Source organism: Moschus berezovskii, chromosome 2 (assembly GCF_049115385.1).
Source record: "Moschus berezovskii isolate FMDL1 chromosome 2, NW_MosBer_1.0, whole genome shotgun sequence".
NCBI lineage: Eukaryota > Metazoa > Chordata > Mammalia > Artiodactyla > Moschidae > Moschus > Moschus berezovskii.
Window position 1 is genome coordinate 6,432,087 of NC_142461.1, and position 22,429 is coordinate 6,454,515.

The window sequence follows — 22,429 nt, forward strand, 5'->3', positions numbered from 1 at the left end:
TTCCTTTGCCTTTTCTAAAACCAGCTTAAGCATCTGGAAGTTCACGGTTCACATATTGCTGAAGCCTGGCTTGAAGAATTTTGAGCATGACTTTACTAGCATGTGAGATGAGTGCAATTGTGCGGCAGTTTGAGCATTCTTTGGCATTGCCTTTCTTTGGGATTGGAATGAAGACTGACCTTTTCCAGTTCTGTGGCCACTGCTGAGTTTTCCAACTCTGCTGACATATTGAGTGCAGCACTTTCACAGCATCACCTTTTAGGATTTGAAATAGTTCAACTGGAATTCCATCACCTCCACTAGCTTTGTTCATCGTGATGCTTCCTAAGGCCCACTTGACTTCACATTCCAGGATGTCTGGCTCTAGGTGAGTGATCACACCATCTTGATTATCTGGGTCGTGAAGATCTTTTTTGTCCATATGACGTCATACATAAAAATGACCACATGGTGGCAGCAGATGACCACATGTAAACTCTTCCAGCCCAACCTGGGTGCCCTGTATCTCTCTAGGCATTTGTCCAAGGGCTTTCCATCCATGAACCAAGATAATCTCCACAATAACCTGGGGCATTCATCCTCTTTATAGATGAAAGATCATATTAGTCCTTTGCTTAAACATATTTTCATGGCTGCCCACTGCTCTTTTGGGAAAATAAAAATTCTTAACCTGCAGCCTAAAAACCTGCCCAGCGAACCCTTGCATTAGACTGCTGGGGGCTCAGATCCCAGCTCTACCACTTATCATTTATGTCACCTTGGTCAGATTTCTTGGCTATTCTTGGATCTCAGTGTGCAGATCTGTAAAACAGGGTAATGGAACAGAACCTGGTCCTTCGTGTCCAGGTGAGGATTCCATACGTGCAGAGAGCACATGTATGTGCTGCACAGAGCATGTGCTCGGGAAATGATGACCACTCGCTGCCATCAGACGGGAGGGCTCCCCTCATGGTCCCTAGGGTCTCTTCTCTCTTTCCTTTTCTCCATCTCTCCTTCTCCCCCCTTTTTTTCTGTTCTTACACTTTCCTCTTCCTTTTTCCTTATTCTAATAGGGGCAGCATATCAAATAATATATTAGAAAATGATAAACGTAGGACTTCTCTGGTGGTCCAGTGGCTCAGACTCCACACTCCCAAAGCAGGGGAGGGGGTCTAGGCTCAATCCCTGGTCAGGGAACTAGATCCCACACGCTGCAACTAAGAGCCAGTGCAGACAATTTTTTTAAGTGATGCATGCTATGAAAAAGTAAGCAGAACCTAGTAAAAGGGGGTAGATTATAGTATTAAACTGGGCAGTCAGGATGGCTTCCTTGGGAAAGAAACATTTGACAAGTCACTGCAGGGGAGTGAGGGAGTTAGGCGTACGGACAACAGAGAAAGAGAGGCCAAGGCAGAGACTTAGCAAGAGTGTGCAGAATAGCAAAGAGGCCAGTGGTTGAGCAGGTTAAGTGAGGCCCAGAGTAGAGGCGCGGTCAGAAACAGTGGAGGGTGAGGTTATAGAGAACCTCACAGGCCACAGGAGGGACCGTGATTCTCACTCTGAGTGAGATGGGAGTCATTGCAGAGTTTGGAGCAGAAGGGCATGACCTGACACTTTTTTAAAAAGCATTTATTTTTGGCTGCGCTGAGTCTTCATTGTGTAGTTGCAAAGATCGGGCGCTCTTCTTTGCTGTGGGGCACGGGCTTCAGTAATTGCAACACACGGGCTCAGAATTTGCAGCTCACAGGCTCTAGAGCGTGGGCTCAGTAATTGTGGCACACCAGCTTAGTTGCCTGCAGCATCTGGGATCTTCCTGGACCAGGGTTCGTGCCCATGTCCCCTGCATTGGCAGGTGGATTCTTATCCACTGTGCCATTAGGGAATTCCAACCTGACACAATTTTAAGGAAGCAAGCACTCCGGCTTCCGTGTTGAGAAAGGACTAGAGGGGAAGGGCAGGGGCAGGAAGACCTGGGTCTCATTCAGGTGAGAGATGGTGGTGGCATGGAGCTGCAGGGGAGATGGTGAGAAGAGAGACTCTGGATATGCTTGGAAAATGAAAGTGAAAGTCGCTCAGTCGTGTCTGACTCTTTGCAACCCCATGGACTGTACAGTCCATGGAATTCTCTAGGCCAGAATACTGGAGTGGGTAGCCTTTCGCTTCTTCAGCGGATCTTCCCAACCCGGGGGTCAAACCCAGGTCTCTTGCATTGCAGGCAGATTCTTTACCAGCTGAGCCACCAAGCCCAAGAAAACTGGAGTGGGTAGCCTATCCCTTCTCCAACAGACCTTCCCAACCCAGGAGTTGAACCACTTGGAAGGTAGAGCCAATAGCACTCGCTGATGAATTAGAGCTGGATGCGAGAGGAGAGAGGCGTCGGGACCAGCTCCAAACTTTTCAGCCTGAGCAACTGGAAGCGGAGGGCTGACTTTTACTATGAGATGGGGACGCCCGCATGTGGAAGAGCGTTTGAGAGGAGGCAGAGAGTTCAGGATGGACTCAGGATGGATTTGAGATGTCCAGTGAAGGTGTGGAAGCAGGCAGTTCGACGTTAAGAGTCTGGGAGTTAGAGGTCTGTATCAAAGATACAGTTTAGAAAATCACTGACATGTACCAGTGGACGATATCTATTTATTTGGCTGCAACAGGTCTTAGTTGTGGTATGTGAGATCTAGTTCCCTGACCGGGGATTGAACCCAGGCTCCCTGCACTGGGGGCGTGGAATTTTAGCCGCTAGACCTACAGAGAAGTCCCAGGAAAATGCTATTTAAAACCACCAAGAGAGTAAGAAGGAGTAAAGAAATTATCTGAAGACTGAACCCCAAGGTCCAGGAGACTGAGTGTAGTGAAGGTGAAGGTGAATTCACAAAGTCACACAGCGCAGATGCAAATCCAGCTTTACTGGGGAAATTGGAGGCTTTGGGTCATCAGTCCAACCCCTTGTCTTCATGTGGCGAGAGACATGGGGGTCGGGATATAGCTGGAGACCTCCCAGAGTGTGCTGCAGGAGATGGACCCCTCACCCCCATCCCCTACTCTACAATTTTTTGGCAAGTGTAAGATTAGTCTTGCAAGTAAAGAAAACATGATCTGAGCTCAGACCACAGGGGAATTGTTTGCAGTGCTGAGGGCAGGAGCCGCCCATGGGAAGTAGAGACCAGGCAGAACCATTTCTGCTGTGGGAAAGGAGGACCCTCTGGAGCCCACCTGCTGCTAGAAACCTGGAGTGTGCTGCTAGGGTCTTCCAATACAGTCCAAATTGTTTTTCCAAGGCCAATCCTCTAGCCTTGGGGCTCATGAAATATAAGCCTGCCAAAAGGAAGTAGAAATCAATAAGTATAGGGACTTCACTGATGGACCAGTATCTAAGTGTTTGCTCTCCCAATGCAATGAGCCCAGGCTCAATCCCCAGTCGGGGAACTAGATCCCACATGCCATAAATGAGAGTGTCCATGCTGCAATTTAAGCTGAAACTGAAGATTCTGGTTGCTGAAACTGGGACCCAGTGCAGCCAAACACATAAATAAATATTACCAAAAAAAAAAAACAAGAGCAGACTCAACTGAGCTCATAAGTCACTTCCGAACAGGCAACGATGGATTAATGCTGGAGAGAGGCCTGGAGTAGTAATTGTACAAAGCCTATCACCAAGGCCTGAGCCATCTGGCCATGGAGTCCATGCCAAATCTAGAGAGAAAGCCTCAGGTTCAGATGGAGAAGTAGCCTGGAGGCATTGGGCTTGCAGCTACAGTCACTGCATGGGCTTCTTGACTTGGCTCAAAGTGTTAACCCAGAAACAGCAGGAGATGTTGGCCAGCGTGGTTACTCCCCTAGCTGGCCAGCAAATCGTCCAAAGCTGTGTGGTTAGATCCTGAGCTATGAAATGATGATAACCTTGACAGTGAGAGCCCTGGCTGTCCCCAGGGTGACTTCCTTCCAGAGCGGTTGTGGATCATGATTCTACCTGTCTATGGGAGGGAAACCTGCATAAAATGGTGAAAGCCGTGTACTTAATATTAATACCCGGGAACATGTTGTGTCAGTGGCACCTGAGGCTGGTGCTGGAAAGTGTTGCCTTGCCCACCGGTCTTGTGTGATCATGAAGGTTTGTATGCAGGTGCCATTATGTCCAAGGAGAAAGCAAGGATATCCAGAATGCAGGACAGTTTGGGGGTTACAAAGGGCGCCAAGGCTCAATATTCTTTCAGCAGGCCTCAGCGTCATCCATGGGGGACTTCCCTGGTGGCCCAGTGGCTAAGTCTCCGAGCTCCCAATGCAGGGGGCCTGGGTTTGATCCCTGGTCAGGAAACTAGATCCCACATGCCTCAGCTAAAGATCCTGCATGCTGCAAATAAGATCTGGTGCAGCCAAATACTCTTGCCTTTAAAATCCCATGGACGGAGGAGCCTGGTAGGCTGCAGTCCATGGGATCACTAAGAGTTGGACACAACAGAGCGACTTCACTTTTACTTTTCACTTTCATGCATTGGAGAAGGAAATGGCAACCCACTCCAGTGTTCTTCCTGGAGAATCCCAAGGATGGCGGAGCCTGCTGGGCTGCCGTCTATGGGGTCACACAGAGTCGGACACAACTGAAGCAACTTAGCAGCAGCAGCAGCCGCCAAATAAATAATTTTTAAAAACTCATCCATGAGGAGAATGAGAACATGGTTGTAAAAGCAGGCGCAGCAGGTACTGGCTATGGCTGTTGGGAGCAAGGTCCCTTGCCATTGTCAGAGAGAGACACCGATAAGGTTTCCCATAATTGAGTACGGTGAGAGCAGGTAGGAATGGTCTATTCCTGTGACAGATTCATGCCCTGGTCCTGGCATGAGCAGCTGATTGAGGTCGTTTAGCCTTGCCTGTTCAGGTCCGGAAGAAGAGAAGAGAGAGTATTTACCCCTCCACCCTGAGCTCACTGTGTATGTTCTTCCTAGATTTGCTGGGGTCTGTCGTGTGCCTGGGATGAGGTAGTTGATCTGTCCTTTCCCAGAACATTTACCTCCATAAGCACCCAGGAGTTGCCACACTTGCCTGACCCATCGGGGGGGCTTATCCACCTCCTCAGTGCCCAGGGAGGATCTTGAGGGGATGACTAATGTCATTGTTCCACAAACCAGCCTTACCAAGCCTCATTTGTACCGCCCCCGACCCTGCAGGTGGGAAGTGTGGAAGAGGAAGCGAATTCCATGTCGACAGCTGGAAGGAGTGCCATAGAGATAATTTCATTAGCAGGCTGTATTCATTAGTGCAGGGAAGTCCTGCGTGTGACAAAGGTACTCATCAGGGTCCGCTATCGGCTTGGTGGAAGAGAACAACCGCTCCATACACCTAAACCATGTTTACAGTGGTCAGAATCCAAGACAACCACATTGCCAGTTGGTCAGATCCGGAGGCCACTGTGCCACCTGGAGCCACAGGTCAACGTTCCTGGCAAGTAATGCACACTCCCTGAGCACGAGCGACTTCGTAAGTCAAACAGACCCTCGATGGGCCCTCCCAGACCTACGATGGTGCTTTCACTGTTATGGTAGGTCCAAGTGTGGATCTAGTGCCCCAAAGTGGATGTGATCGCCACACAATCGCTTTCTTTTTAACATTTATTTATTTATTTGGCTCTGTTGGGTCTTAGTTGTAGCACGCGGAATTGTTTCATCATTCAGGATCTTCCGTGGTGGCACGTGGACTCTACGTGTGTTACCGAAAGAAGTGTGTGGGTCCGGCTACTCAAAAGCCAATAAATAGGCCAGGCTGGTAGAAAGGAAAGCTTGCCTTATTTCAGATGCCAGTAACTGACGGGGGAGAGGGGAGGGGGGCAAAGGCCTCTGCCACCCCCACCACCACCCCCAACTGCTCCAACAAGCAGGGAGCGAGAGCTTTTATAACCAGAGTGACGGGGAGGGGCTACGTGCAGAAACAGCACAGTCAGCTGACCGTCATCTTCAAATTGGCCTTCACTGGTCTGACCTGCCTCATCTTGGTTGCTTTAAGCTCAGTTAATCTTCGGTTCCAGGGTCCACTTGTTCCCATTTATTTGTGGTCAGTTCTCAGAACTGTGGCAGCTGAGTGCAGTCTGGTCATCATGTAGTTAACTTCTTCATCCGGTGTTTTAGTATCGATAAGACAGCTCACAGGATATGGCTCAGAATGTTATCTACAGCCTTTGAGAAAGAACTGAAGGTTCTTGAGTATACTTAATGACTACACTATTATTACTATAATTTAGTCTCCTTTGACTGTTTTTCTTTCTTTCCACATTTCTCACTTTTCTGATTAAACTTTTCTTTGACTAAAGTTTTCTGCAAAAGGCAGGCAGAGGACTTGATGGGAGAGGCAAGGCCCATCGGGTGTTGCTCCGTCTCTCGTGCAGCACGTGCACTTTGTTGCTCCAAGGTGTGTGAGATCTTAATTCTCAGACCAGGGTAGAACCTGAGTCCCCTGGATAAAAGGTGGATTCTTAATCACGGAACCACCAGGGAAGTCCCCACGGCCACATAGTTTTTTAATCAGCTTTTTCATCCCAGATGCTCTCTTTAAGATGCAGGGCCTTACTGTAGGTTCATTCATATGGTAATGTTAGATTGAGTTTGTTGTAGCATTGTTGAATACATCTCCACAACAAGGGTTACCATATGGACATTCTCCTAATGGTCCAGTTCTGGGTGGTTCAAAGACTTGGCCCTACAGCAAGACCATTAGCAATGGCCCATGAAGCTGTGTAAAATGGACTGTTTACAAAGATGTGAACAGGCTATAGAGAACGTACATGGTGGTGCAGTACCCCTGGACTGGTAACTAGGGGGATACTACTGCCCTTGGGCCAGAAGGGAATGGGAAGAAGGTCTTAGAGAGAGCCTCCTCTGTGCTTACCCAGCCAGCCCGAAACCAGCCCAAGGCAACCCCACATGAGGCAATAAGCACCCCAACCCCTTCCTTCCCTCAAATCCTCTGCCACACTTCCCTTTCAGCCAAACTCAACTGGAAGACAAGGAGCAAAGGAACCTGATGATGCAGGTTGGCTCCCTGGCAGAAAAGGCAGAAGGATGGCGAGTGGGCCTGGAGGGGCAAGTAGAAGATGCCGACATACAAGGGAGGGTATAATTTTAGATACGGTGGCCTAGTCCTCACTGGGAAGGGATCATTTAGCAAAGACCTGTGATAATGTATCTAATCCTCACGACAATTGGTGAGGCCATCTTATAGCTGAGGAAACTGAAGTACAGCACTTAACTAACTCGATGTCCAGAATCACACAACGAAAAGTTGCCCGGGTTGGGATCTGACACCAGGGAGTTTAGCTCCAAGGATCCTGCTCTTAAACAAAACAGGATATAGGAAAATCATCATAAAATGAAAGGGCAAAGAAAATGTCAGGACATGCACGACTGTGATCAACAGTCATACTTGTTATGTATTGAGCACTGACTGTATGCTAGCCATGGTGTTAGGTGCTAAGGTGGGTATACAAGGTATACAAGATGCTGTGCTTGTCTTGAAAGAGTCCATAATCTAGTTGACGAGTGATGGGGAAGTATAGCCATCTGTATGAGCAGGTTGTGATACATTCTATGGTCGAGATCTCCTCAAGAAAATTAGAGATACCAAGGGAACATTTCATGCAAAGGTGGGCTCAATAAAGGACAGAAATGGTAGGGACATAACAGAAGCAGAAGATATTAAGAATAGGTGGCAAGAATACACAGAAGAACTGTACAAAAAAGATCTTCACGACCAAGATAATCACGATGGTGTGATCACTCACCTAGAGCCAGACATCCTGGAATGTGAAGTCAGGTGGGCCTTAGAAAGCATCACTATGAACAAAGCTAGTGGAGGTGATGGAATTCCAGTTGAGCTATTTCAAATCCTAAAAGATGATGCTGTGAAAGTGCTGCACTCAATATGTCAACAAACTTGAAAAACTCAGCAGTGGCCCCAGGACTGGAAAAGGTCAATTTTCATTCCAATCCCAAAGAAAGGAAATGCCAAAGTATGCTCAAACTACCGCACAATTGCACTCATCTCACACACTAGTAAAGTAATGCCCAAAATTCTCCAAGCCAGGAATCAGCAATACGTGAACCGTGAACTTCCAGATGTTCAAGCTGGATTGAGAAAAGGCAGAGGAACCAGAGATCAAATTGCCAACATCCATTGGATCATCAAAAAAGCAACAGAGTTCCAGGAAAACATTTATCTCTGCTTTATTGACTATGCCAAAGCCTTTGACTGTGTGGATCACAACAAACTGGAAAATTCTGAAAGAGATGGGAATACCAGACCACCTGCTCTGTCTCTTGAGAAATCTGTATGCAGGTCAGGAAGCAACAGTTAAAACTAGACATGGAACAATGGACTGGTTCCAAATAGGAAAAGGAGTATGTCAAGGATGTATATTATCACGCTGCGTATTTAACTTATATGCAGAGTACATCATGAGAAACGCTGGGCTGGAAGAAGCACAAGCTGGAATCAAGATTGCTGGGAGAAATATCAATAACCTCAGATATGCAGATGACACCACCCTTATGGCAGAAAATGAAGAAGAACTAACGAGCCTCTTGATGAAAGTGAAAGAGGAGAGTGAAAAAGTTGGCGTAAAGCTCAACATTCAGAAAACTAAGACCATGGCATCTGGTCCCATCACTTCATGGGAAATAGATGGAGAAACAGTGGCAGTCTTTATTTTTGGGGGCTCCAAAATCACTGAAGATGGTGACTGCAGACAAAGACACTTGCTCCTTGGAAGGAAAGTTATGACCAACCTAGACAGCATATTAAAAAGCAGGGACATTACTTTGCCAACAAAAGTCCATCTAGTCAGGCTATGGTTTTTTCTGTGGTCATGTATGGATGTGAGAGCTGGACTATAAAGAAAACTGAGTGTCGAAGAATTGTTGCTTTTGAACTGTGGTGTTGGAGAAGGCTTTTGAGAGTCTCTTGGACTGCAAGGAGATCCAACCAGTTCATCCTAAAGGAGATCAGTCCTGAGTGTTCATTGGAAGGACTGATGCTGTATCTGAAACTCCAATACTTTGGCTACCTGATTCAAAGAACTGACTCATTTGAAAAGACCGTGATGCTGGGAAAGACTGAAGGCAGGAGAAGGGGACGACCGAGGATGAGATGGTTGGATGGCATCACCCACTCAATGGACATGAGTTTGGGTAAACTCCAAGAGTAGGTGATGGACAGGGAGGCCTGGCGTGCTGCAGTCCATGGGGTAGCAGAGTTGGACACAACTGAGCAACTGAACTGAACTGAATGGTAGCATTACAGATAAAATGCTGTAAGAGGAGGTTCCCTGGAGGCTCAGTGGTAAAGAATCCACCTGCCAATGTAGGTGACGCTGGTTCAATTCCTGGCCCGGGAGGATCCCACGTGCTGCAGAGCACCTGGGCCCGTGCACCACAACTCCTGAGCGGCAACTACTGAGCCCATGACCCACAACTACTGAAGCCTGCGCCCCTAGAGTCTGTGCTCTGCAACAAGAGAAGCCTCCACGATGAGAAGCCTGCCCACTGCTGCCCCCGCTTGCCGCAACTAGAGAAAGCAACGAAGACCCAGCAGAGCCAAAAATAAATGTTTTAAGAATTTTTTTTTAACTGCCATAAGAAGACTAAGGAAAGAGATTCATTACAGCTTGTTTGAGGGAAGCTTTCTGCAGGTGGTGACTGTGGAAGAAGCATAGAATTATAATAGCAGAAAGGGGAAGATAAGGGATTCCGGGGGGAGAAACCACGTGAGCAAAGATGTGACTGCATTTGGGGGATGGCTGGTCAACCTCAACTGAGGCGAGTACAAGAAACTTTGGGGGAGAGAGATGAAATATTGCATTGATTTATTTTTACCAACAATGTCTTTAATATTTATTTGTTTGGCTGTGACAGGTCTTCGTTGTGACACGCAGGATCTTTGATTTTCACTGCAGCATGTGATCTCTTACTTGTAACATGTGGGGTCTAGTTCCCTGACCAGGATTGAACCCAGGTCCCCTGCATTGGGAGCATGGAGTCTTAGCTACTGGACCACCAGGGAAGTTCCAGAGAGATGATTTTAAGTGGGATACCCACAGGGCATTAAGTCACACTGGATCCCACAGCAAGGTAGAGACTTCCTTCCCAATTCTCCTTTTTGGAGAAAAGTCTCTCCTGAGGGCTGCATATCTTTCAAGCGCTAACACTAGCTAAACTCCCTTTTTAATCCAAATTTTACTGATTCAGGCCTTCCAAGTGGACAACTAAGCTCTGGATGGAGCTTCATAAGATTGTTATCTTTTAATTGTCTTTATTTTGACAGGTTCTGTTTCAAGCAAATGGTACTATTTTTTAATTTATGGATAAATTATTTATTTGTATTATTATTTTCCTTTACAGGTAAATTTATTAAAGAAAAAAACAGTCGATTCAAAGGGACAATATTGAAGTAAACATTCAGGTGGTTCACAGCTCTGGAAAAAATACAAAGGGAGCATACTAGTGATGGATGCTTAGGATACTCTGGCATAGGGGGAAAAGCAGGCAAAAAGGAGAAACTGGGAAAGAAGGCTGGGAAGGGGGTCAGATCATGGGGCCTGAACACCATGGTGAGGAGTTTTGCCAACTGTGGCCAGGCATTGGCCCAAGAAAAGGTAGTGAACAGTCTCAGAGCTGTGCTTGGCAGGGCTGCCTGTGGCCTCTGAGCCCAGCGGGAGGGATGACTGGAGGCCGGGACCACACTGGGAAGGCGGTTATAAGACTCAAGGTGGACAGGAAGAGAGGGCCCTGGACCAGGGTAAAGGTGGAAAGAGAGGAAGGGCTGGATTTGAGAGCCCCCAGCAGGCTGTGTCATAAGGCACGATCTGGTGCCCCGGTGAGTACAGATTTCCTTCCTAGAGGCGACCGATCTCTCTGCCTCCAGGTGTCCTGTCCACTGTGATTCACTAAGAAAATTCAGTAGTCTCTGATTGGGCTTTACTGAGGAAAGATAACATCAGAAGAGGCCAGCCCACCGCAGTCTCTGCGGCCTCATTAGGGGGAATTGGAAGTGCAATCAGAGAGGATGGAGCAAAGAGACTCCCGCCTCCGCGTTCTGTGTTTTCCTGCTGGAAAAGTCCGCCGTCGGCTTGACTGCTTGCGGTGATTCATCCTATTCCATACGATGAACATCTGATTTTCTAAGACCTTCAGCTTCATTTCACTGAACATAAGCCGTTCAAGGATCTTGTCCTGGAGGGCGAAGCAGGCGTGCAGTCTCTCCACTTCTTTCGTGTTTAGGCAGGTGCCGTTGGTTTTGGCTTCGCAAGTCTTGGATTGCACGGCCTCTTCCTGAACTCCCCATGGCCACAAACAGAGGAAAAGTTGGTTAATAACGGTCATCCTTTCCCATGCCAGGTGAGTTACAAACATGATCTTGGTCAATTTCATGACCGACACCTAAGGACCTGCCTCTTTGCCTCATCTCGTGAGTGAAAGAATGGAGCCCAGGGAGGAAATGGCCCTTTCTCAGCATCACCCAGCCAGCATGAGAGCCCCCAAACTCCCAGGACCTAGGACTGCCCTGCCTTTGGTTCATAGGAATAAGTGAAATGGCCCGCTAAGCTGTATTCACAGAGGACGTAAAATCCTTAACCCAAACATGGCTGTCTCTAGAGCTTGTGCTTTTCCCAACATGCCTCTTTAAAATATATATATATATATTTTGTATTGGAGTATAGCCAACTAACAACGTTGTGATAGTTTCAGGTGGACAGCAAAGGGACTCAGCCATACATATACACATATCCATTTCCCCCCAAACTCCCCTCCCATCCAGGCTGCCAGACAGCATTAAGCGGAGTTCCCTGTGCTGCATATTAGTTCCTTGTTGGTTATCCATTTTAAGCATAGCAATGTGTACTCTGTCCATCCCAAACTCCATAACTATCCCTTCCCCGACCCTTCCTCCCCGCGGCAACCTTAAGTTCGTTCTCTAAGTCCCAGCATGCCTCTCTGAGAGTTTAGTTGGGCCTCATAAAACCTCCAAGTCTCAGTGGTTTCATGTAATGCTCTGATCCCTGTCATCTTTATCTGTCCCGCCCCTCTCTGCATGCAGTTGATAAGAATACAACATTTTTTTCTTTTCATATTCAACTACAAATTCCTGGTCTTTAAAGCCATTTAAGAATCAAATACTTCAGACATGCAGAAAAAGTAAATATCACAACAAATACCCATGTTCCTACACCAACTTAAGAAATACAATATCACAAAGGTAATTGATATCCTCTATGGAGTCTGCTCCTGCAGTGTTCCCTTCCATCCCTGAACCTTATCTCAACCGTAATCCTGGATTTGGTACTTATATTATCCATGAATTTCTTTACTCCATTTGATACCAGTTCTCAATGGGAGGCTATTCTGCTCTCCCCTGGAACAATTGGCTATGTCTGGAGAACTTTTTAGCTGTCACAAAACAGGTGAGGGGTGCTGCTGGCACCTTGTAGGTACAGGGATACTGACAAAATTCCAGCATTGTGCAAGACAGTCCCCTCATCACAGAGAATTATCCAGCCCCAAATGTCAGTCGTGCAGAGGTTGAGAAATCCTGCCTTAATGTTCTTTCACTGTACACAGGTATCCATACCCAAGGCAGGATATTGTTTTGCATGTTTTTTTAACTTTATATAAAACATGTCATAATCTAGATATATTTCTGCTGCCTTCATTATTCAGTGTGAGAGAAGTATCTATGTCACACATGTTTTTAACTGTACCCATTTTAATCTCCCCCCTTTAAAGTAGTTCTTGGAGACTTCCCTGGTAGTCCAGTGGCTAAGACTCCCTGCTTCCAATGCAGGGGGCCCAAGTTCCATCCCTGGTCAGGGAACTAGATCCCACACGCTGAAACTAAGACATCGCATGCCACAACTAAGGGTTCCAGGTGCCAGAACTAAGGCCCGGCACAGCCAAATAAAATAAAAGTAATTTGAAATACCTAAGGTAGCTGTTACTGTTGTCAAAGTCTGTGTCATCAAACAAGAAGTAGAGTCTGGGATGGGCCCTAGTTTTTAGTCGAGGCAATGAAGCTTCATGAAGAAAATGCTTTGTCCCCCATCACCCAAGAGGGAGCTACAGAACAAGACTCTTAGACCAGAGTCAGATTTCTCCGTCTTGCCCAATTCTCCCGACACCTTTCCTGTCTCCCCACCCCACAATCTAGCTCTGACTCTCCCATCACCCTCAGCGGAAGCTAAGACCCCTCTTGCTCACCTTCTGGGGCTCTTGAGGAGTAGGTTTGAGTTCATGCTTGACCAGCCAGTTGCTAAGCAACAGCAGAAGGAATAGAAAGCCAAACAAGGCTGGCTTATAGCTGATCAGCCAAGCCATCAATGCTCCTGTGGTGCCTGAGGAAGTGAGTATCCCGTGGAGACTCCTTAAAAGAGACATTAGGTCCCCCAGCATTATGGCTTGAGAGCACCCAGGCCCTGAGGTCCCGCCTCAGTCCCCCATCTAGGACAGCTGCCCTCCATGACACGAGTCCTGGCTGCTCCCCACTCTGAGTCATAACCGGCCCCTATCCCCAGCTGCCGCGTAACAATAATATTAACTCCTCTTATGTCTCAAGCAACCGCAATGTGCCAGACTTTGACAGGCAGTTCACAGGCATCATCTCATGACATCCGCACACCAGCCAAGTAAAGGGCGCCTCTGCGATACCTCAGCCATTCAGCCGCACTTCCGGGCCAGGTCGCTGGGGATAAAGTGGTGAGCAGTACAGAGCCCCTCCCCTCACAGAGAGCGAGACCGCAAAGAAAAATCATCCAAACCTTGGAAATAAGGCAAAAAGATTTCTGCGGGCATGTTCACAGTCATACTAGGATATTGTCTAACTGGTCCACTTGTTGGTCACTTGCTGCTTTATTGGATTTAATATTGATTAGGGTCCTGACTCTCTAAAGTCAGATGGAAAAGTTGCTCCAGCAATTTCACTTGGGCATATCCCAACGAATTGAAACCAGGGTCTTGCAGAGATACTTGTATACCCACATTCATACCAGTATTACTCATAATAGCTAAAAGGTGGAAGCAACCCCCAGATCCATCAACAGACGAATGGATAAATAAAACTTATTTATGGTATAATAATAAAAAAAGTTGTATATAACTACAGTGGGATTAGTCTTAAAAAGGAAGGAAATTCTGACACACACTACCACATGGATGAACTTTGAGAACATTATGCTAAGTGAAACAAGCAAAAAGTAAAAGCTGTTTGACTCCACTTCTGAGCTAAATAGTGTGATCAGATTTATAGAGACAGGACTTCCCTGGTGGGGCAGTTGTTAAGAATTTGCCTGCCAGTGCAGGGGACCTGGGTTTGATCGTTGGTCCAAGAAGATTCTACACATTGTGGAGAAGCTAAGCCCGTGTACCGCGGCTACGGAAGGCCGCACACCTAAGCCTGTTTTCTGCAACAAGAGAAGCCACCCAATAAGAAGCCCATGCACTGCAACTAGGAAGTAGACCCTGCTCTCTGAAACTTGAGAAAGATGGTGAGCAGCAACAAAGACCCAGCACGGCCCCCAGTTTGCTTTTTTTTAATTTATAGAGACAGAGGTAGAATTTCGGTGGTTGGCAGGGGTTGCAGACAGAGGGGAATGATGAGTTGTTGTTTAATGGGTACAAAGTTTTATAAGATGAAAAGCATTCTTGAGACTGCAGAATCATGTGAACACTCTTAACACTAGTGAACTGTACACTTTAAAACAGTTAATATGGTAAATTTTATGCTATGTGTAATTTACTCCAATTTTTAAAAGTTAATTTAAAATGAATTACAATTTCAAAATGGGTTATTTCTGGAAAAAATGGATAATTTGCAAATGATTGTTTTTGTAAATAGATGCAAATGAATTCTGATAGAAAAAGTAACCTCAATGCTTACAGTTTTACAGACTTGTAGGACTTTTTTTTTCTTATTCAACGTCACAGTCTTATTCCAGCATTCTGTGTTCTAATGACTGGTGACTATTTATCATTTTCTTATATTTTCCTTTGAACCAGTTTTATCAACCTGCTGGTCCTCTCAATAATTGGTTAAATACATCTTTGACATATGCTCACTATTTTGTACGAGAGTTCTTTATGTTCGAATGTAAATTTTAATGACTATATTATTCTAATAGTATATTCAGTTAGTCGCCACTTGTTGGGCCTGTAGGAACCTGAGATAAACATATTGAAGTTAAATCTTTGTACATATACTTAAACATTTTCCTAGAATGTTTTTCTGATAGTAGAGGTCCTGGGTCCAAGGATATGCATATTTTAAAATCTAATTTTGTGTGTGTGTCAGTCAGTCATGTCTGATTCTGCAACCCCGTGGACTGTAGTCTTCCAGGTTCCAGTGTCCATGGAATTCTCCAGGCAAGAATACTGAAGAGGATTGCCATTCCCTTCCCCAGGGGAATCTTCCCCACCCAGAGATCAAACCCAGGTCTCCTGTATTGCAAGCGGATACTTTCACTTCAGTTCAGTTCAGTCGCTCAGTCGTATCCGACTCTTTGCGACCCCATGAATCACAGCACGCCAGGCCTCCCTGTCCATCACCAACTCCCGGAGTTCACTCAAACTCATGTCCATCAAGTCGGTGATGCCATCCAGCCATCTCATTCTTTGTCGTCCCCTTCTCCTCCTGCCCCCAATCCCTCCCAGCATCAGACTCTTCTCCAGTGAGTCAACTCGTCACATGAGGTGGCCAAAGTATTGGAGTTTCAGCTTTAGCATCAGTCCTTCCAATGAATATTTTGGTTTGATTTCTTTTAGGATTAATTGGTTTGATCTCCTTGCAGTCCAAGGGACTCTCAAGAGTCTTCTCCAGCACCACAGTTCAAAAGCATCAATTCTTCGGCGATCAGCTTTCTTCACAGTCCAACTCTCATATCCATACATGACCACAGGAAAAACCATAGCCTTGACTAGGCGGACCTTGGTTGGCAAAGTAATGTCTCTGCTTTTTAATATGCTATCTAGGTTGGTCATAACTTTCCTTCCAAGGATTAAGCATCTTTTAATTTCCTGGCTGCAATTAGCATCTGCAGTAATTTTGGAGCCCAAAAAAATAAAAGTCTGACACTGTTTCCACTGTTTCCCCATCTATTTCCCATGAAGTGATGGGACCAGATGCCATGATCTTTGTTTTCTGAATGTTGAGCTTCAAGCCAACCTTTTCACTCTCCTGTTTCACTTTCCTGAAAGATGATGCTGTGAAAGTGCTGCACTCAATATGCCAGCAAATTTGGAAAACTCAGCAGTGGCCACAGAACTGGAAAAGGTCAGTCTTCATTCTAATTCCAAAGAAAGGGAATGCCAAAGAATGCTCAAACTACTGCACAATTGCACTCATCTCACACGCTAGTAAAGTCATGCTCAAAATTTTCCAAGCCAGGCTTCAGCAATACGTGAACCATGAACTTCCAGATGTTCAAGCAGGTTTTAGAAAAGGCAGAGGCACCAGAGATCAAATTGCCAACATCCACTGCATCATGGAGAAAGCAAGAGAGTTCCAGAAAAACATCTATTTCTGCTTCATTGACTATGCCAAAGCCTTTGACTGTGTGGATCACAATAAACTGTGGAACATTCTGAAAGAGATGGGAATCCCAGACCACCTGACCTGCCTCTTGAGAAACCTGTATGCAGGTCAGGAAGCAACAGTTAGAACTGGACATGGAACAACAGACTGGTTCCAAATAGGAAAAGGAGTCCGTCAAGGCTGTATATTGTCACCCTGCTTATTTAACTTATATGCAGAGCACATCATGAGGAACACTGGGCTGGAAGAAGCACAAGCTGGAATCAAGATTGCAGGGAGAAATAAAAATAACCTCAGATATGCAGATGACAACACCCTTAAGGCAAGCAGATACTTTAGCAAAATCTAATTTTAAATTTTATCAGATTACTGGGACTCTCTAGTGTTCCAGTGATTAGGGCTCTGTGCTTCCACTGCAGGGGGCATAGGTTTGATTCCTGGTGGAGAAACTAAGATCTCTATAAGCTACTTGGCCTGGCCAAAAAAATAAATGTTTACAGGTACTAAGTTACTAAACTTGCAAGCTAGTCAAATAGAACTATGGGGTTTAAAACAAACAAATTTCCATCTCCTATCTTACCCCTTCCCATCCTCACATTCCAGAACTCAACCAACCAATTCCAATTCTTTTAGCTGTTTCTTGTGGTATTTATATATATCTAAATAGTAACTTATATGCAGAGTACATCATGAGAAATGCTGGGCTGGATGAATCACAAGCTGGAATCAAGATTGCAGAGGGGAAAGATCAATAACCTCAGATATGCAGATGACACAACCCTTAGGCAGAAAGCAAAGAGGAACTAAAGAGCCTCTTGATAAAGATGAAAGAGGTGAGTGAAAAACTTCCTTAAAACTCAACATTCAGAAAACTAAGATCATGGCATCTGGTCCCATCACTTCATGGCAAATAAGACGGGGAAACAATGGAAACAGTGACAGACTTTTATTTCCTTGGGCTCCAAAATCACTGTGGACAGTGACTGCAGCCATGAAATTAAAAGACCCTTGCTCCTTGGAAGAAAAGCTATGACAAATCTGGACAGCATATTAAAAAACAGAGACATTACTTTGGAGACAAAGGTCCATCCAGTCAAAGCTATGGTTTTTCCAGTAGTCGTGTATGGATGTGAGTGTGGGTGTGTGCTAAGTTGCTTCAGTCATGTCTGACTCTTTGCGACCCTATGGACTGTAGGCTCCTCTGTCCATGGGATTCTCCAGACAAGAGTATCGGAGTGGGTTGCCATTTCCTCATCCAGGGGATCTTCCCCACCCAAGGATCAAACCTGAGTCTCTTAGGTCTCCTGCGCTGGCAGGTGGGTTGTTTAACACTAGCACCACCTGCAAAAAGAGTTGGGCTATAAAGAAGGCTGAGTATCAAAGAACTGATGCTTTTGAACTGTGGTGTTGGAGAAGACTCTTGAGAGTCCCTTGGACTGCAAGGAGATCAAACCAATTAATCCTAAAAGAAATCAAACCAAAATATTCATTGGAAGGACCGATGCTGAAGCTGAAGCTTCAATAACTTTGGCCACGTGATGTGAAGAGCCAACTCATTGGAAAAGACAGTAGGAGGAGAAGGGAACGACAGAGAATGAGATGGTTGGATGGCATCACTGACTCAATGGACATGAGTCTGAGCAAGCTCCAGGAGATGGTGAAGGACAGGGAAGCCTGGCGTGCAGCAGTCCATGGGGTCGCAAAGAGTCAGACATGACTGAGCAACTGAAAAACAACAAGACATCTTAATAGTATGCTTATTCTGTTATTTCAGAATTTCTCAGTTTTGACATTATAAATGATAGTGGGGGTTAGACTGCTTGCCACTCAAAAGCCATTAAAGAGGCCAGGTTGGAAAGGAAAGCTTTTGGATGCTGGCAAGGGGGGAATGTGGGGGTTCAACGCCAGTCTGAGTGGGAAGGCTACATGTAGAAATAGCACAGTCATCTCTGACAGTCATCTTGAAATTGGTCATCGGTGATGTGACCAGTTTCATCCTGATTGTTTTAAGTACAATTAGTCTTCAGTTCTATAGTTGCTTTGTTCCCATTTCCTTGAGGCCAATTCTCAGGCCTGTGGCAGCTTCTGTCATGGATATAATCTGGTCGTTATGTAGTTAACTTCTTCCACTTAATGGGAGTTTCAGAATCTGTAAGACAGCTCACAGGATATGGCTCAGAGTATTATCTATAGCCTCTGAGAAGGAACTAAAGGTACTTGGGTTTGCTCAATGACTAAACTATTGTTATTTGGTCTCTTTTGACCGTTTTCCTTCATTTCTGCATTTTCTCACTTCTCAGATTAAACTTGTTCTTTGGCTAAAGATTTTCCACAGACAAAAGGCAGGTAGAGGACATGGAGGACAAGTACCATAGGGTCTTACTCCGTTTCAACATTACATACTATCATTTTATGATGGAAGATGGGAATTTAGCTTCGATGTAGAACCTCATCCATCCCCATTCTGACTCTTCTGTAAACCTCTCTCATTCCTCTCCTCCATAAACTTTCTCTTTTCTCCATTCTCTCAATATAATTCTATCCCTTTGGTTAAAATAATATTCATTGTTCATGTTATTTTGGACATGTGTCGCTCACAGCTGAACCATATGCTGTACTATGGTTTTCTTTCTGGCATAGCTTTAGTTTCCTTGAACTTAATTTTCCTGAACTTGATTTTTTTCTATGTACTTAGTAAAAAAAAAATCAACTACTTTAACATACAATCAACATAAAATAAAATATACCTATTTTACATGTATAGTTCAATGAGTTTTGACTCATGTATACACACTCCAGTAAAGATATAAACCATTTCCATCACTTCCAGCAAGTTCTTTACAGCTCTTTTGAAGTCAAACCCCACCCTCATCCCAGGCAACCACTGATAAGATTCTGTCACTAGAGGTTAGTCAGACTAGTTCTTGAACATCCTGTAAATGGAATCATTTTTTGAAAATTATACTTTGAAAACACAAACTTGTAAGAAAAGCGATGACAACTCTGTGTCCTGATGGAAATAAGCTTGAAGAACACAAGGCCTGTTTCACTGTTAGGTCAGTGACGTATTCCTGGAAGAATTAAAAGAATAAACCACCTCCACCAGACAGCATATTAAAAAGCAGAGACATTACTTTACCAATAAAGGTCCATATAGTCAAAGCTATGGTTTTTCCAGTAGTCATGTATGGATGTGAGAGTTGGACCTTAAGATAGCTGAGTGGCAAAGAACTGATGCTTTTGAATGTGGTGTTGGAGAAGACTCTTGAGAGTCTCTTGGACTGCAAGGAGGTCCAACCAGTCAATCCTAAAGGAAATCAGTCCTGAATATTCATTGTAAGGACTGATGCTGAAGCTCCAATACTTTGGCCACCTGATGGGAAGAACTGACTCATTGGAAAAGACCCTGACCCTGGGAAAGATTGAAGGCGGGAGGAGAAGGGGACAACAGATGGTTGGATGGCATCACTGACTCAATGGACATGAGTTTGAGCAAACTCCAGGAGTTGGGGATGGACAGGGAGGCCTGGCATGCTGCAGTTCATGGGGTCACAGAGTCGGACACGACTGAGTGACTGAACTAACAATCTGGGCCGACATTAGAATTAACCTGGAGTGGAAAGCTGTTATGTGCAATAGGGATGGGGAGCATAGGAGTGTGAGGAGGTGCAAGTGCAAAAGTGCAATTGTGTGTGTGTGGGTGCACATAAAAGGAAGAGTATGAACAAAGTCCAGTAAGAAATGACAGTTCCATTTGGACTCATTGTGTATTTCCTAATTTTTGCCCATTTTATTACCAGGAGATTCATTTGCTCTCCAAGATTTTGCCAGTCCATCCAAGCAGGACAATTATGACTAGTAAATAAGATGATCTACCAGCCAAGTAGGGCAATTATAAATAGTAAATAAGATGATCTACCAGCTACATTTCAGTGTCTGCCCCTCACTAGACTGTAAACTCTTTGAAAGCAAAAACTTCATAATTAAACTCTTGTCACGTAGTTAGCATCTTTATACTAGTTGAACTAATGAATGAGCAAATGAACGAATGAATTTATAAATACACGAAAGTCTCTGGAGGAAATGGTCACCCTCGGATGTACAGTGTTGCACAGAAGCCCTAGGATGAGAGCCGTCCCGGGACAGACCCCGAAGGCTAAGGAGGCGCTCTAGGGAAGCTTCGCGCAATTTGCCGTGGCGCCGCGCTAGCCTCGAGGACGCCACTCTATGGCAGCGGGGAGGGCGGGGCCGGGGCGTCCGGGGCCTTATTGTCCGGGCGCGGCGGGAGCGCGCACAGCGCGTGCGTGCGCGGCGGCGGTTGGCGGCGCGCGGGCTGCGTGAAGTGAGCCCGGGCGGCTCCGGATCCACGGACCCACCGACCGGGCGGCCCCTACGGCCGTCGGCGGCCCGGCGGCCCGACATGTTGTCTGGGAAGAAGGCGGCGGCGGCGGCGGCCGCGGCGGCGGCGGCGGCGGCTGCCGGGTCGGAGGCCGGTGCGGGGGTGGCAGGCGGCGCGGAGAACGGCTCTGAGGTGGCCGCTCCGCCCGCGGGCCTGTCCGGTCCTGGCGAGGCGGGGCCGGGGGCGGCTGGGGAGCGCACTCCCCGCAAGAAGGAGCCCCCGCGGGCCTCGCCCCCCGGCGGCCTGGCCGAGCCGCCGGGGTCCGCCGGGCCTCAAGCCGGGCCTACCGCCGTGCCTGGGTCTGCGACCCCCATGGAAACGGGAATCGCAGAGACACCGGAGGGGCGACGGACCAGCCGGCGCAAGCGGGCGAAGGTGAGGCGGGCCCCCACCCTCGAACCTGGTGCCCAGCTCCCCTGAGGTGGTCCAGCCCTCATTCCCCCACCCCCGCCTCCGCGAGCCCGGGTCTTGGGCCCCGCGCCCACCCCGCCCTCCGGTCGCCGACCTCCACCCACCTCCAGGCTGGCTGGCTGGGTAGGGTGAGAGAAGGGAGGGTGTTTGCCTGTGCTGAACGCGTCTTTGTGCCGGGACCCGGCCGTCCCAGGAAAAGGGGGATCTCGGAGGGGAGTCTTTTCACTCATATACATCCCGTCCACCTTTTCGTTTTCTTGACTAGAAAAAAAAAAATATGGCTCCCTGACGTGGTGTTGTGGTTGGCCTTGTCGGGGACATTCATCCCTTGTTTGTCCACAGATGTGTCTGGAAGCTGCTCGGCGATATGTGTTTCAGCTGGGAGCACATTGAGGCTGTAGGATGTTGGTAAAGAAACTGTCTTAGCCGGAGAGATCGGGAGGGTGGGGGAAGGAACTTTTGTTTTTGTTTTTTAAAGCATTTTGCTGTGTGCTAGCGAGTTTTCCCCACTTTTATTCTATCAGCGATCTTTTGATGTGGATTTTTACACATGAGGAAGCTGATTAATATCAATTAGTCAAGGCACTGTTACAAGGACAGTATATACAGACAATAGTTGCCTCACAATTCTGGAGGCCAGATGCTATGTTCAAAGCGTGACCAGCATTTTTACGTTTGTTAAAATAATAGTAACTGGCAGGTGTTGCTAGCCTCATTTCAGGAATGAGTAAGCTGAAGCTCCCAGTTTAAGCAGCTTGTCCAGAGTCAGAAAGCTAAGTAAGTGGTGGAACTGGAATATAAACCGTACACTTAGAACACGGTAGGCTATCATCAGCCTCTGAAACAAAAGGGCCACATGGGACACCAGCAGTGAGCAGGACACTGGGGCAGTGCTAGAGCGCAGACTGTAGACGCAGGCCTTTTCTGGGACTTCATGGTACAGTTGAAAAAACTGGAAATATAGTTCTAGGTAACTATTTAAATAATGTAACTTATGCATTGGAGAAGGAAATGGCAACCCACTCCAGTGTTCTTGCCTGGAGAATCCCAGGGACAGGGGCACCTGGTGGGCTGCCGTCTATGGGG

At 46.5% G+C, this 22,429-nt stretch overlaps 2 protein-coding genes across 4 annotated transcripts in view; one reads left to right on the forward strand and one right to left on the reverse strand.

Moving 5' to 3' along the window:
• Positions 1 to 10,988: 10,988 nt before the first annotated feature.
• Positions 10,989 to 13,400, reverse strand: TEX46 (testis expressed 46). Its single transcript, XM_088841676.1, has 2 exons — positions 13,209 to 13,400; positions 10,989 to 11,285 (listed from the first exon to the last, which is right to left on the reverse strand). The coding sequence occupies exons 1-2, from the start codon at positions 13,398 to 13,400 to the stop codon at positions 10,989 to 10,991; spliced, it is 489 nt and encodes a 162-aa protein (XP_088697802.1).
• A 7,404-nt stretch (positions 13,401 to 20,804) lies between these two features.
• Positions 20,805 to 22,429, forward strand: part of KDM1A (lysine demethylase 1A) — a 66,508-nt gene continuing 64,883 nt past the window's right edge. For 2 of the 3 annotated variants that reach the window (XM_088843444.1, XM_088843450.1), the window contains exon 1: positions 20,805 to 21,307. In XM_088843444.1, coding sequence (XP_088699570.1) covers positions 20,954 to 21,307 — 354 coding nt within the window. In that variant the 5' untranslated portion in view covers positions 20,805 to 20,953. The remainder of the gene's footprint in view (positions 21,308 to 22,429) is intronic. The other variant, XM_055398263.2, reaches the window with a different exon arrangement.